Source organism: Rutilus rutilus (assembly GCF_951802725.1).
Source record: "Rutilus rutilus genome assembly, chromosome: 3".
Taxonomy (NCBI): domain Eukaryota; kingdom Metazoa; phylum Chordata; class Actinopteri; order Cypriniformes; family Leuciscidae; genus Rutilus; species Rutilus rutilus.
The window spans coordinates 27606433-27622444 of NC_140211.1; the positions used below are offsets into that span (position 1 = coordinate 27606433).

Below are 16012 nucleotides of genomic sequence, written 5' to 3' on the forward strand. Positions count from 1 at the left end.
TGATAATAACGGTTTCTTGTGCATCATTATATTATAATGCATATTTTAAACATCTGCATATTATAATAATTTCTGAAGGATCATGTGACACTAAAGACTGGAGTAATAGCTTCTGAAAGTCATTACAGGAATTAATTAAATGCAGCCTTTGTGAGCATAAGCTAGTTTACATTAAAAACTCCTACAGACTCCAGACTTTTGAACGGTAGTGTATGAAAAAATTCCATTTCATCTGTCAATGCCTCCCACGTCACTTATTTTCACTCTGCTAGCCGCTATACCTTTTTATGATGTATTAGGACACCAAAGATATCAACAGATTCAGCCTGTCAGAACAAAAAGACAGGTGCAGCAAACTCAGGTTCAGGTAGAGCATGATCTGTCATTAGTCAGTAAACTCAATCTACTCAGGGAAAGGAAGAGAGAAGAGGAGGATCACATCTTTATAGTAAAAATAAATATTCCCAAAACATGAACTAGACATCTTCTAAATTAACTTCTGGAGTTGGCTCATTCCAAAAAAGCATATTTTAACCAAAGATTTGAAAAAAGAAACAACCCGATGATTACATTTTACATTCCGTACAACATTCATAACAGAAAGAGATCGAAAATAGACTGGGGGAGGGATTGAGAGAGAAAACGTCTGTGCATCTTTTTTTGTTTTCGTTTCTTTGTATAACCTAAGTAAATACAACATGCTCTTTCCTCATATTCATTACATAAAATGCACAAAGAGGATGGTAATTCTAACCGTAAACTTACTCACTGACTGCAGTTTAAAACGATACCACACTTAACCCTCGCCCACAGATCTCACTGCAGGGAGTGTGCACTGTTTGTGTGGGAAGATGGCTTTCCTTGAGGTGAGACACTCAGATGTGAACTTCTCTACCCTAAAACTTTGAGTCATCAAGTTCTTGGCACCTGTAGTACCTCAGAGAGACAAAAACATACAGTTGCTGCAGGCGAAGACGCAGTTCATCTGACCTCAGTCATACGCCACAAAGCAAATACACACAGCCATGAAACCTGCTACTATGTATAATGGGCAGGTTACATGCAAATCAATTTCAGTAAAAAGAAAAGTGTTTACATTTAATCACAACATTAGAAACAGGTCACAAGACCATCAGACCTCTGACCAGTCTATTCACTGATATTCCGTCTGATACCGTACACTAAACTGAACTTTAAACTTAATTTTCTCAATCTAGCAAGCTCTAACCTGGTCTAAAATAAAGTTCAGGAGTAAGGCCGCACAGGTTCGTTTCAATCAGTTCGCACAGAAACCAAGTCGTGTTTACAAGGAACACGCTGTTGATCTTTTGAGGATGAAGTATTGACTGTCTCTGCCAAATTTGCCAGATTATTGACATCAAATCTTTGAAAGATATTTTTGTAAACAAGTTAAAAAGCAGAACTCTACAGTATATTCCACTATTTTAGTCAAAAGTCTGGATACACAAGACTAAACAAAGGACATTCACTGTTTGAAAGTGTGAAAACAGAGCTTTTGAATAGTCTCAGAGAAGTTTTATTCCTTCAGAGGTCAATGCTTTCAGAGATTTGCTAAAACCACCAAACTTAACACAGCTTCAGTCTGTACATGTGCTCTGGGACTTCATGGACTCCGTCATGTTCCACTAATTATTATTTCTATTCATGCACTGTTTTAAAACTAACAGAGTTTAGCTTTAAAATTGAACAAGAAAGGGGTGTTCGTTCTTCTGTTTCTATTCTATTTTTAATACTCAATTTTCCGTAGAAGTACATTCATTTGACTCTTGCTAAAGCCAGAGCCAATCAATTTAAAGGACGCTTCAGGCAGTGCTAGCTAGGGCCCCATGTGCTTGGTGTACTGATAGCACATCCCTAGCCGTTCTTTTTCCTTCCCTCTTTTAATCCCTTTATCCCTTTATCCAACTGAATTAAAATTGTCATTTAAAACTCTTCCCACTACTACAACTTTCAAGCAAGAGTTAATAAACTTCAAAACTGCTAACCTGTATGCAAGTTGTAATCTATGTACGTTCCTGGGCTAAACGTAAGCTTAAAAAAAGGGGGAAAAAAAGAAAAAACTCTCTCTATGTTTGTTATCATCATTCTATCATCGTTTTAACCTGTGCTTGATAACCCTGAATTTCAGTAACACTCATGACAAGTAAACCGAACTGTATTTATTGTTTTTCTAGCACTTTAGTATTGTTTCTCTCTTGTACTCTGTCACTTTAACAATACAAAATTACATTTTTATTTTTAAATTATATACGGCAACTTTATTAGGTACACCTTGCTGGTGCCGGGTTGGACCCCCTTTTGCATTCAGAACTGCCTTAATTCTTAATCATAGCACAGATTCAACAAGGTGCTGGAAACATTCCTCAGAGATTTTGGTTCATATTGAAGATTTGCCGGCTGCACATCCATGATGTTAATTTACCGTTCCACCCAGGGGCTTAGCTATAATTTCAGAAGTGAGGGGGGCAAGTATGTTGTGTATTATCAGTTTATTGATATTTATTTTTTCTTATCTCCTGCTTTTAATAGGCTAAGAAATCCAATACACTGCTGAACAATAACCACTAATTTGTTTCCTATATATTTTCCTTATAACAATTGTATGACTGATTTATGAATAAGAATTAGAGTTAATTAGAATTTACTGTACATTACATGAGAGTGTTTAGCACTCCATAATGTTCACATTGCCTCGTTTTGGATAAGAATAAAACGTCAGGTCATTCATAGACTTTCTTGTCTCTTTAAATGTACTTTAATTCATGAGAATGAGAACCTTTATGTCAACACGCTTGCCCGAAAAAAGTGAGGGGGACGAATTTCTGTTTTACTAAAGTGCATATGCTACACCCATGGTTCCACCACATCCCAAAGGTGCTCTATTGGATTAAAATCTGGTGACTGTGGAGCCAATTTGAGTATAGTGAACTCATTATCATGTTCAAGATATCAGTTTGAGCTTTGTGACATGGCGAGTTATACTACTGGAAGTAATTATCAGAAGATCTGTCACTGTGGTCATAAAGGGATGGACATGGTCAGCAACAACACTCAGGTAGCTGTGGCATTTAAACAATGCCCAATGTGTACTAAGGGGCCCAAAGTGTGCCAATAAAATATCAGCCACACAATTTCATCACCACCATCAGCCTCAACCGTTGATACAAAGCAGGATGGATCCATGCTTTCATGTTGTTTAAGCCAAATTCTGACCAAATTCACAGAAATCAAAACACATCAGAATATACACCATATTTCCAATCTTCTATCGTCCAATTTTGGTGAGGCCGTGTGTATTATAGCCTCAGTTTCCTGTTCTTAGCTGACAGAAGTGGCCCCCAGTGTGGTCTTCTGCTGCTGTAGTCCATCTGTTTCAAGGATGAGCGTGTTGTGCATTCAGAGATGTTCTTCTGCAGACATTGGTTGTAACGAGTTACTGTTAAGTTATTGTTGCATTTCTACCAGCTTGAACCAGTCTGACCATTCTCCTCAGGCATCAACAAGGCATTTTCGCCCACAGAACTGCCGCTCACTGTGTATTTTCTCTTTTTTGGACCATTCTCTGTAAACCCTAAAGATGGTTGTGCGTGAAAATCCCAGTAGATCAGCAGTTTCTAAAATACTTTAACCAGCCCGTCTGGCACCAACAATCAGGCCACATTCAAGTAAGGGATAATGAACATCCAGCCGGTTGTTCTCTGAAAATAAACCCCCGACAGGGTGATGGGGACCCCAACGCAAAGCTTCGGCTTATTACACGGCTACTTGCCACATAAGTAAATAATTAGACAAAATATTGATCTGAGTTTAAATATTTTATTAGCTCTTTAAATGCAAAGCTTCTGCGGAGAGAGCAGTTGCAGCGCGGCAAGTTCAAACTAGACGGACATTCAAGAGATATGGTTTACAGTCATACCACTTATTACACAGCATTTCTCCACATAAATAATTATGGAGATGGGAGATATTGATTTCAGATTAAACTGTTTTAAAATCGTACCTGTTTGTATCTTATAATCCAACAGTGTATAAAACAATAGTCACAAAATGGCAGCAGCTGCGTTTGAATGAAACACGAGAGAGCGAGTCGACGATACTGGGTGGCATAATTAAATAACTGTATACAAAATATTGATTTGACTGAGTTTCTATATTCTATTAGCTCACCAAATGCAAAACTTCCACGAAGAAAAAACCTAGCAGGCGTATAGCACTGCTGACTTAATTAACCCGGATGAGCCTGCGTTATCTGTTTTGAGTGGTTTTTATCTGGGAATAACTTACTGCTGGATGGCGCTATTGACCAATCAGAATCAAGTATTCCACAGAGCCGTGTGATAAAGTCACTTAAATCACCTTTCTTTCCCATTCTGATGCAGTTTGAACTTCAGCAGATCGTCTTGACCATGTCTACAAATGCATTGAGTTGCTGCTATGTGATTAGATATTAGCGTTAACGAGCAGTTGAACAGGTGTACTTTATAAAGTGCCAGTGAGTGTATATATTATTTTTTCACAAATAAATCATATTATTTATTTTGTGTTTATGTGTGTCTGTGCTTTCTTTGCACTGTTTGACTGACAGGCGATCTGACCAATCATCCGCCATTTTGTCCGACAAACAAACCAGACAGGAGAGATTAACATTAGCAATTATTTTATTTTTACAAATTAAAATAGATTAACATCGGTGGACTTCAACTTGAAAAATGGTGTGTACTGACGTTTTTCCGCGGTTGAAACAACATAGCTTATATTTATTTTGTGCTATAGCTAGTAGGAAGTTCACTGTTTGAACTAAGGCGCTACAGCGATTTGCCACGACACATTAAAGAGCCATTAAACAGTACTTATTGTTTAAATTTCTTAAAAAATGTCAAAATCTGAAAGCTGAGACTTTGTTTCATATCAAAAGTAACTTGCTCTGTCTTGTCTGTCGGCGCGTTGTCAGAGTCCTCTTTGCTCCGGCCATGCATTTTTCACTGTTTGAGAACGTGATGTGTGGCGTGAGAGCACCATGGCTTGTCAGACGTAGCAACAGTGACTAAGGGGGGGTGGGTCTTTATGAAGGGTCAATTGACCGTTCGCAAAGACCCGCCCCATTTAGTTACAGTTGCTATGTCCGACAAGCCATGGTGCTCTCAAGCCCCACCATGTTCTCACGTAGTGAAAAATACAATCGCGGAGCAGAGAGGACACTGACAACGCGCCGACAGACAGGACAGACCAGGTTACTTTTGATATGAAACAAAGTCTCAACTTTCAAATTTGGTCATTTTTTAAGAAATTTAAACAATAAATACCATTTTGTGGCTCTTTATGTGTCTGACAGATCGCTGTAGAGCCTCAGTTAAAGCTGCTTGTGAACCGATCATCTCTTCCTTCTAGTTAATTTATAGCATCAAATAAACATGAATGAACATAAGAAGGAATGTTGTTTTAACCGCGGAAAGACATCAGTACACTCCGTTTTTCAAGTTAAAACCCTCCAACGTTAATCTACTAACTCTCCTGACTGCTTTGTCGGACAAAAATGGCGGATTCAGCGGATGGCGGATTATGATTGGTCAGATCGCCTGTCAATCAAACTCCCTGAAGGGTCAATTGTCTGCACTGTACAAAACTCTACAAACTGAGCCTCATCTTATGCGTTTCAAAGCCAAGAAAACCTTATGTTAGCTGTACAAATGACAAATAAATAAAACTTGATTGGAAACTTCAGACAGATGGTCAAATTTACAACTACAATCTATAGATATGGAAAGAAGTAAATGATTAATTATGTGCTGCTAAATATCGCACACAGTATGATCTGAATCTTCTGAAGTTGAGCTCCCACCAGGAATTATATCAGACACATCATTCCAGCAGCGGCTCCGACTGCTAACCATGTTTATAAATAAAACACATTTAAACAGCCCAACTATCTAAAAATACAAGTGTCAGCTGGGTTAAATCTGTCGCTCTGCTTATTTCTGCAATTTATATCTGGGACCTCAAAATAGTTACATGCTTATTCATCTGTTGCTAAAAGCGACATGCGGAATAAGAGTAATAAGAGCAGAGAGCTGAAGAGGGCTGATGGGTACTGGAGGCTGGCAGAGCAGAAAATGGCAGATGCAATGTAGTGTTTTCTGTCATAAATGCTCTCTCTGAAGCTAACCGCCATTAAACATGAGAGCAATACTACACACACATTAACTTGCCCAGTGTAGTGGCCTCTCCTGTCCCCTGTAATTACCTTTAGCATAAGGACAAAATTCAGCACCCAATCTTCTCTCTTCACCTCTCAGGCTTCTCACTAAAGGCCACAGAATGACAGATAACACAAAACCAAACGGGAGCTATGGTTACATGAAGCCAGGTAATCCATAAATTCAAGTGAAAGCTCAAATGGAATGAAAAATCATTATGTAAACACCTCATTCGAAAACAAATGATCCGACTGAGCTCGATCCCAATTAATGAGCCTAAATACTCAGTTAAATAGAAACTGGCATGTAAATCAGACAACTTTCACGGTGAGATCCAAAATTGAGGATTGATATTTGCACCACAGCAATAAACATGACGGGGGTTATAAAGCATTGATGATGCAGCAGTGTTATTTTAGTATTATTTATCTAGCATTATAGTCATTATTCAAATTTTGCATTTATTTTCACATTTAAGTTTAAGTTTTAGTTACTTTTTAATTTTGAGTTAATTTTGTTACGTGCTTTTGACATTTTCATTCATTTTAATATTTTTTTATATATCCATGTTAAATTGATTTTTATTGCAGTTAGTCACCAAGGCAACAATTTTTTCACATAATATTTATATTTTATTTTAATTTTGCTTTATTTTAATTAACAAACACTGTTTTTAACAGTTTTAGTAAACAATAACAACACTTTTTGAGGTAATGAAAGTTGTGGCCACGTTCTCTGACAGGAGCACTGACAGCTTCTTGTTGCTGTGGTACTGTAGCACCGACACTAAATGCTGCTTTTGTATGTACAGAATACATGAGCTGCACATGTAGACAGATACAGTAAGTTTGAGGTACATAGAAGTTTGAGTACTAGAATCTGCAGTCAGATTGAATTTATTCAAATTGGTGAGACAAAAAAGAATGTTTTGTGGATACAGAATATTTTTGCAGAGAGAAGCAGCCAATATGTTAGAGCGAAGAGATGGGAAACTAACCAAGGATTGATTTGTCTTTTCACCATAATGACAAACCTCACCTGAGCTCAGTAATGTAGTCTTACCATCAGTAACCTGTGACCCCTGAGAAGTGCTGGGCTGCTGAGGTTCATCTGGAAGGTCATGGTCTGTTTGTGTCTCTGCATTCTGTAGCCGCAAACTCTGTGTCTGTGTCCCCTGTGATGCAACAGTGGGGGCGGGATGTCGTGGCTGCAGACCAATCGCATTCATCAGGCCCATCTCTCTGTGTGAGCGCCAATCAGTCCTGCTGTTCCTACAAACAAGACACATCCCAAGGTCTACAGACAGTTCAATTCTGCACAGGGCTGACGGAGTTTCAGATAGAACAAGATATGTGTCTGTATAACTGCTTGCTAGGTAAAGCTCAAGGTTGTTTTCTTTCATAGAAGTTTAAGTCAGGACGTACTACAATGCATTTTATCAAAAACAACTTACAAATGAGAATAATACAAGAAGAAGTGATTCAGCTACAGGAGAAAACTATTTGCGCACAATGCTAACAAACCAAACAAAGCCTCCCCCCAAAATTATAGACAGTTAATTAACATCATCATCACCCTCATGTTGTTCTGAACCTGACTGTATGACTTTTCTCTTCTGTGGAACATAAGGAAGATATTTTGAAGAATGTTCCAACTGTTTTTGTCCATACAATGAAACTCAGTGGGGTCCAAAACAATACTGAACCCTACTGACTTTAATGTTATAGATTGTATTTTTTAAATATCTTCTTTTGACATTCATACTGGTTTGGAACAACATGAGGGTGAGTAAATGATTACAAAATTTACATTTCTGGATGACCTTTGAAATGCAGTTCATAAACACTAAACTTGGAGACAGGGTCATGTGGCATACAGAACTGTATTATCTTTAAAATACCAATTCAATTGATAATTCACATTTTACTTTGAAAGGAAGTAGAATTAAATTGACTGAAATTCAAGAATTACTAGAATTAAACAATAAATGTAATTTTTACCTAAAAAAAGCAAAGTCTCCAAGATCAAGCCTTGTTTTGAAAAGGATTAAGTATGAAGTATTAAAGACAGACATATAATGGCAGTGGTAGACCATTATTATGATCATGTATGCCTAATCATGTGATGCCCGCAGTCATATGCTGTTGTGGACTTCCTCTCAGCCACTTGCTCCAGCCTGAATCTGAACTTGCAATATAATGGCCAGGATGGTTATGCTTTGAGAGGAGACGGAAACTCCATCACAATTTTGGGTGAAGCACCGTTGCTGTAGAGTGGACTAAGATGCCTCATTAAGTCCACTGTGGACAAGTGTGGCACCAACGTGTCAGATAATGAAAAGCAACAACATGGGATCAGCAGTCAACACACCTCACTAAGGCTTTTTTCTAAAAAAGTGTCAGCAAAACATGCTGGATTCATGGCTGCTGTGAGAAGGTCTAATTAGCCTCACAGCTGATAGCTCTGCTATCATGCACATCCACTAAGTGACACGCTGCTATTGCCCGGACCTTGGACAGCAATTGGAGGGCTACTCTGCAATAATTCTGAAGGGAGGTGAATCCTCCGTCACACAATATACACCATATCACAACAGAATGGATGAAAAGCTATTAATGAAACAGCTCTTTGATATATACTCAATTTGACCAACAAATAAAAATTACATTATTTATTTTTATTTTTATAATAGTTTATACTCACCCTACCCTGTCTCCACCCCTGCTGCTGCTGGTTCCAACCCCTCCACTGTTATTGATGGTGAACATTCTCTCAGAGTGTTCAGAAGTGCCATTGCCATCTGAATGTACATCACTGCACGGTATATTTCCATGGTCACATAGACAGACAGACAAAGAAAGAGAGAGTGAGAAGTCCAGGTAAGGCTCATGGAAAATGTTGCACATAGAAGAAGAAAAAAGATGGACCTTTATTTAAACAAATTATTAAAAAGTTTTTAATTCTAAGGTGAAATCCACTGGTATTAATTAATTGTACAGAGATTAAATAAAGCAAGCAAGAAGAACGGGTTCAATGTGTTACTTGATAGAAAATAAATAAATATATATAAAAAGATAATCGGACAAACATCCCATGAATCAGGATACAGAGTAAAAAGTATTTTTTTCTTCTTTCAGAAATAAAGCATTACCTAAAAAAAAAACAATGGGAAACCCTCATTTTTCTTTGTCAGTTTTAAATACAAACAAAAACTTCAGCAAACACAGCAGGAGAACAAAGAGCTGAGCTTCAACAGCAGCAGACAGAAGGAGAAACCTCTCTTTTTCTCGGCTATTTCAGAGCTGTAGTTCGTTGACTGCTCATTTGCCTAGCTCAAAGAAACTCGCTATACTCCCCACGGACTCCCACAATGCATCTTTGCGGCTCATTAGCATAGCACAGACAGTCCCGTAGTTGCCAAGGCTGACATCCACTTTATCCAACCATCCTGTGCACCTGTCTCAAACCAATAGTTCCCGGAGATGTTGCCTCCCAGTGGGCCTGTCCAACTCTCTTTCGTGCCCCCTTATCCCTTCTACTATTCTCTCTGTCCGTTTGTTTCTTTCTCATTTCTCTAAGGGAGGCTAACTAAAGGAAAGCAAAGAGTGTAGCAGGTCAAGAAGGAGGAGACATTTGTGAGTAGTGATGCATACTTGCACATTACAGAGCAACGGTAATTAATTTCTGGGGGAATTTTTTTTTTTTTGAGCTGATGGTGCTCTTTAATGGATAGGAGACAAGTTATGAAGGCCTGCATGACATTCTTAAACTATCAAATCAATATTTGTGCACTTTACAATTTATCTTTTTTCAACACACATAAGTGGGTGTTCCCCAGCATGAGCGTAGGTTGATATCTGGAACCACTGGAGGCTAATTACCAGTTTCAGTCAGATCGATCCCTCTCCCTCCGATGTCCATCAAAAGCTGTAGTGTAAAGAGCTTTATGGGTACTGACAGAGAGAAAGCTGTGCGTCATCCTAGCTGCTTTCAGAGAAAGGTGAAGACATACAGCATTCTGAACCTCTGGTAAATAAATGTACAGGGGATGGGACAAACAAACGGACTATATATTATGAACAGCCTAATATAGAGTAGGGCTAAACTTTCTTCAAAACAGCATCAATCCTTCCATCTCTGAAATGTGTTGTCTCATTGAGATTTCCTGAAAAATGCAACAGATCCTGTTAAGAAGTCAGCGTTGTAGTTGAGACCAGCTTATTCGAGTCCCAGTCAAGACAGAGACCAGGAGAGGGTTGAGGTAGAGTCAAGACTGAGGCCTGATGCTGCTCCCAAGTCCATAAGATCAAGACCATGAAAAAAGTCAAAGACCATATTTTCAAGGTCTTGGTCTTTTTTCTGTCTCCTTTGTTTAGTTTTCCCACTCCTCATTTGTGTTATTAGTTTCAGCTGTGTGTTCGGTCACGTTCACGTTAGGTGTGTTTCTCTGCCCTTATTGGACTATCTTGCCTGTGTGGGTTTATTAAACTTTGTGTTGAAATTATATTCATCTTCTGAGTCTTTGTCTGTCTGTCTGCCTGCTGCGCACACCCTGTATGGTGACAGTCACTTAATTTTGCCCATCCTTCTAAAATAAAATCATTGCAAATATCAAGTGCGAATGCATTTGTGAATGTGTGAATTAAGTGCAAGACAAATAACTTCTGACAGTTCTGATGTTTATGATCTCTGGCCTTCTAAAAACCAAAGGTGATGACAAACTATTTGCATTTGTTAACTGTTTTGGCCTTGGACACTTTACAACTTTAGCCAGAGGTTGTGGGTGATACTAGCCAAAAAATAATGCACATTTGAAAAAAGGTATGTTTTAAGGCACTGGTGTCATTCTGTTTACAGCATGCTTGCGAAAGCTGTTCAGAAAATCCGTTTTCACTTTATTTTGATGGTCCCTTTAACACATTCTGTTGACTATAAGTAGCATTGCACCTACATGTTTACTAACTCTTGTTAGAGTGTTAGTAGAGTATTAGTAAACTTGTGGGGTTATAGGGTTTGAATAAGTTGCCATGTACAGGCATGGGCGTTGGAAGAAAAAGAAAAGTGGGTGGGTCCTCCCCCAGGAAAATGTTTACTGGAGTAAATACCATTTCATGTATTCTGGTGCCTTTTAATTAAAACAAGTAAACTAAACTCCACTTCACGTCGGGCGGTTCTTTGCCTCCACGTCATGCATTAAATGCACAGCTATCCGTGGATTATCCCCCTAATACCATGGTCATGGTCACAACTTAACCCCTTCCCCATCACCCCCAATTTTGGCAAGTGCTGCATACATGAAATGCCCAAAATAAAAAGGTTACTGCTCATAAGTAATTCTGAATAGAAACATAACACACATACATTTAGAAAGCCAACACTTGAGAGTTTATAGTTCAAGACTCAAAATTAACCAGACTGTTATTAATATTGAGATATATAAGCTCAAACATATTTTGAACTAAAATAATCTGGGATCACCAGTGATCCCTGACAGGTAAGGGTTTTTTAAAGCTGTTATTGATGTTTGCAACGCAATATTTGACTGGAAGGGTACAACGGGCGGTTACTTTCGTCAGTTGCGGCTCGTTGAGAAATATAATGTAGCGATTCAGCGGAAATGGAGTTGAATTTATTAGGGAATTCCTCAAGTGGAATGGATTTGACTGACGACGCTATGAAAAGACAAATGCGCTGAATCAGAGACGGTAAAAGTAAGTGGGTCCAATATCATTGGTCTTAAAAAGTGGGTGGGTCTTGTCCCACCCATATACAATGGTTCCGACGCCCATGTGTACTTGCAAAGTTACTTATAGTTAGTACAATGTCTGTTGGAGGACCATCACAATAAAGAGTTAGCAGATATTAAGCAGACAGTGAACTAATACTCTAATGAGAGTTAGTTGACATGTAGTTGCAAAGTTACTTATAGTCAACAGAATGTTCAAAAGGGACCATCAAAATAAAGTGTTACCAAAAAGCCAATGGCTAACTGAAGATCAGTGAGGGGAGCTCTGGAAAGAAATGCCACCAAGAGGACTACAGTATGACAATATGTATGTATATGTATTATATATACACCGTATGATTATATATTAATTACAATCCAGGACAGAGATGGGAAACGCTACATGAATTTGAAGGATGACATGAATAACGGAGCTTCATGCCATGTCAGAGTTACCGTAATTATGAGATTCCAACAAGTAAATGCATTCCCATCTTCTTAGAACTTGTAATTACAATTTGTAAACAACATCATATTGAAACTCAGAAATGGCAGCAGTTTTGACTTAACTTTAAGTAAAATAAAGTTGTAAGCAGTTATTTCACAATATTTAACAATTCCTATAATTAAATATTGTTAATATAATAATAAAGAAAGAATAACCTGGAAAGAACAAAACAAAGTCCTTCTAAAACTGTGTTTATTAATAAGGTATTTGAATAACAAATAACATCTGTCATTTGTTGTATTGCGGTTTTGTCTACTTATTATTCAAATTACACAGAATTATTTCCGTGTAAATAGTGTTGCCATAGTAACGCATAATTCTGAGTCAGAGGACGTGAACATCTCCAAGTAGAACGTTCCAGGTTATCACCTAATAATTATGGTAATTATGAAATGGCTTGACTGCAGCATAAAGCCTTGTTGGAAAAATATAGACTGCGAAATCAGAAATGATAACCATACAAACAAAAAATATCTATTATTGTTCTGAATTATCCACCTAATATTCTGATGGGAACGCGTGCGTGGGAGTAGTCACGATCATGAATTTTGTGCTGACCATTGTCAAACAAATATTTGTGATTAACAAATTGTCTGTTTTTCTCATGTCACAGTATAAGCCTAATACACTTTTTTACTGTATTAAATATATATATTTTTTACATTTTACTTGGAAACAAAATGAAATATGTCATTATGATTTCATGATTTTGAAAACTATAAACCATTGCTATATGGATTAGTTTCTCTTTATGAACTTTTTGAAGCATCATAGTGGTAGTTACGTGTCAATGGAGGGACAGAAATCTCTCTGATTTCATTACAAATCAAATTCAAAGGTCAACTGTCAGCCTGATGTGAATGGCAGCACATTGTGACGCGTGTATAGTATTACAATACTAATGCTTCAAAATACTGGCGATCCCACTGTATTTTTTAAACAGTGATATCATCAGTACCGGAAGTAATGTTGTATGTAAATGCTATCTAGAATTCTCTTCTTATATGGTATTGAGTATTTCCCGATGCTTAAGTTCATTTTGCAATGAGACATTTCAGGTCGTTGTTTGTGCTGCAGTTTATAGACAGGATCTGAAAAGATTAAAATTCTATAAAATTCTATAAAATCTTTATATAAAAATGAATTCTCGCAGTTTGTCCGTTGCTCATTTGACCACTTCTGGAACAGGTGAAATGGTGTGGTATCTGTCAGGAGTTATAAAACAATGAAGCACATGAGACAGGAGAAGCAAACTTCATCCATCTTGTTTACTCATTTACTTCCGTTGTCAGACACGTTACGTCAGAACACAACACTTTTCAAAATAGTAGTCAACAATACAATTCACTAATGAACACAACAAATCCGCACTTGCAACTTTGAGCCGGCGGGTCGCCGGCCGCCGCGTCAGGAAGTCTCGCGTGATATCAGGTCTCGCGATGTAAACAATTGCTTTACGGCCAAAAGAAATCTGCTAAAATGCCGTCATTATTGCGCTCCCTCACGCTGTTCGAACCCGAATGAAGAAGACGTTTTAAAGAATGTCCCATCTCCTTTGATGTCGTTGATCTACTAGCCTCTGGTGTTTGAGAATCGCCAACGAGTTTTTACAACAGTGTTGTCAAATATCTATTCCAAAGCTGTGGGGGGAGCTCTAGGGACATGGAAAGTTTACTGATCATCTCACAGTTGCCAAAAGATTTTGGGTGGGTACTGTGTTATTCGTGATGGAATGGAATGCTTCCCATCTCACTGCATATCCATGCACATCAACAACTCTGGCTGAGAACACTGCTCACTACACTCATACTGCTATACCTAATGTGATGTTCGGAAGCCTAGTTGGTTAAAGGACTATGTTACTTAGATCTGCTGCAAGGGCTTCCATACCCTTACTTTAGGAAACAAGGAGTTTTCCTTACTTCCCCCTCCTGGAAACAAGGAGTACGAATCATAGAGGTGCTAAAAGGCTGAAGTACTAGTTGTACTGTACACCTGCAAGAAGTCAGTTAGCACAAGTTTCCATGGCTGATGTTGCAGGATGGCCATTTGGACAGTGTATTTGAGCACAGGGTTAAACCTCTCTACAGTACCATTAGCTGCCAGGTAGTAGAGAAAAGAACAATGGTGATGAATATTCCTTCCTTCCAGAAAAGCAGCGAAAGCAGCAGACATAAAATGAACACCATTATCAGTAACTATACTCAATGGATTTCCATGGCGGCTGAAGACTGATGACCGAAACTAAACCACAGAATCAGTATTTACAGTGTGAGTGAAGGAGACCTCAGGTCATTTGCTGTAATAATCAGTTAATGTTATAGCAAACCTGGAGTAGGATGCAACAGTATCAAATGGCGTGAGTATATCCACAGCCACTTTCTGCCATGGTCCATTTGGCAGCAACACCGGCTGGAGAGGAGCAGGATGTGACTTGACAGTTTGGTCATTGAGCTGACACACGTGGCAGAAACGGACAGCATCCTGAACCTGAGAATCAATCCCTGGCCACCAATTGAGATCATGAAGGCGGTATTTAGTTCTCACCTTTCCCTGATGTCCTTTGTGCGCTATGGAGACCAGCACAAATTGAAGAGCAGCAAGTGCAAACAGCCGTGAGCCTCGGAAGACAAAGTTGTCCTTGAAGGGTTAGTTCAACCAAAAAATAAAATTATTTCATAATTTACTCACCCTCGTGTCGTTCCAAACCTGTAAAACTTTCGTTCATCTTCGGAACACAAATTAAATCAGAGAGAATAAGATTTTTAATGAAATCAGAGAGATTTCTGTCCCACCATTGACATGTAACTACCACTTTGACGCTTCAAAAAGTTCATAAAAAGAAACTAATCCATATAAATTGAGTGCTTTAGTCAAAATTTCCTTTAATTTAGGCTTTTATTCACATATGGTATTCATCAGTTATGGTAAATGGAAGCTCAATCATGCTTGCTTGAAGTGCGAGAACCAATGAGGTTCATACTTGCGTGTTAAGTAGCATGTTTGTGTCAGGGTTGAGGGAAGGGATGAGGAAAGGTCTCAAGATGCAGAACAATGGGCTTTTATTTGTTATAATAAAAAATTGAAAACAAACAAACAAAATCTAGGGGGGGGGGGGCAACAGGACTGGGCAGGACAAGACAAGGCAGGAACCAACTGGGAACGTGGGTACATCAGATGACAATCTGGCACAGGACTGAAAACACAAGGAGAATAAATAGGGAGCAAAACAAAGCAGGTAATGAGGAGGGACAGGTGAGACAAATGAACCAATAATCAGATAACAAGAAGGGCAGGGTTAAGACAATAAAAAGGAGAGCAGACATGGTACAAAGAAACAAACATTACAAGCCATGTGCTCACACCAAACAAAACAAAAACATGAGCACATGACTGAACACAGTCACAAGCCATGTGCTCAAACAAAACAAGGCAGGAACATGCACCCCATGAGAACAAACACTCACAAAACACACAAAACATAACACAAAAGCACGCGGCTGATGAAAACACGGACAGCATGCTACACAGACACGACATGAGCACCTGGACAAAGGAAACATA

General features: G+C 38.5%; 1 protein-coding gene across 2 annotated transcripts in view; it reads right to left on the reverse strand.

The window, feature by feature from the left end:
* The window catches only part of ambra1a (autophagy/beclin-1 regulator 1a), a 120110-nt gene that overhangs the window by 13612 nt on the left and 90486 nt on the right, over positions 1 to 16012 (reverse strand). For both annotated transcript variants that reach the window (XM_084405256.1, XM_084405255.1), the window contains 2 exons: positions 8919 to 9029; positions 7278 to 7486 (listed from right to left, as the gene is read on the reverse strand). In XM_084405256.1, coding sequence (XP_084261382.1) covers positions 7278 to 7486; positions 8919 to 9029 — 320 coding nt within the window. The remainder of the gene's footprint in view (positions 1 to 7277; positions 7487 to 8918; positions 9030 to 16012) is intronic.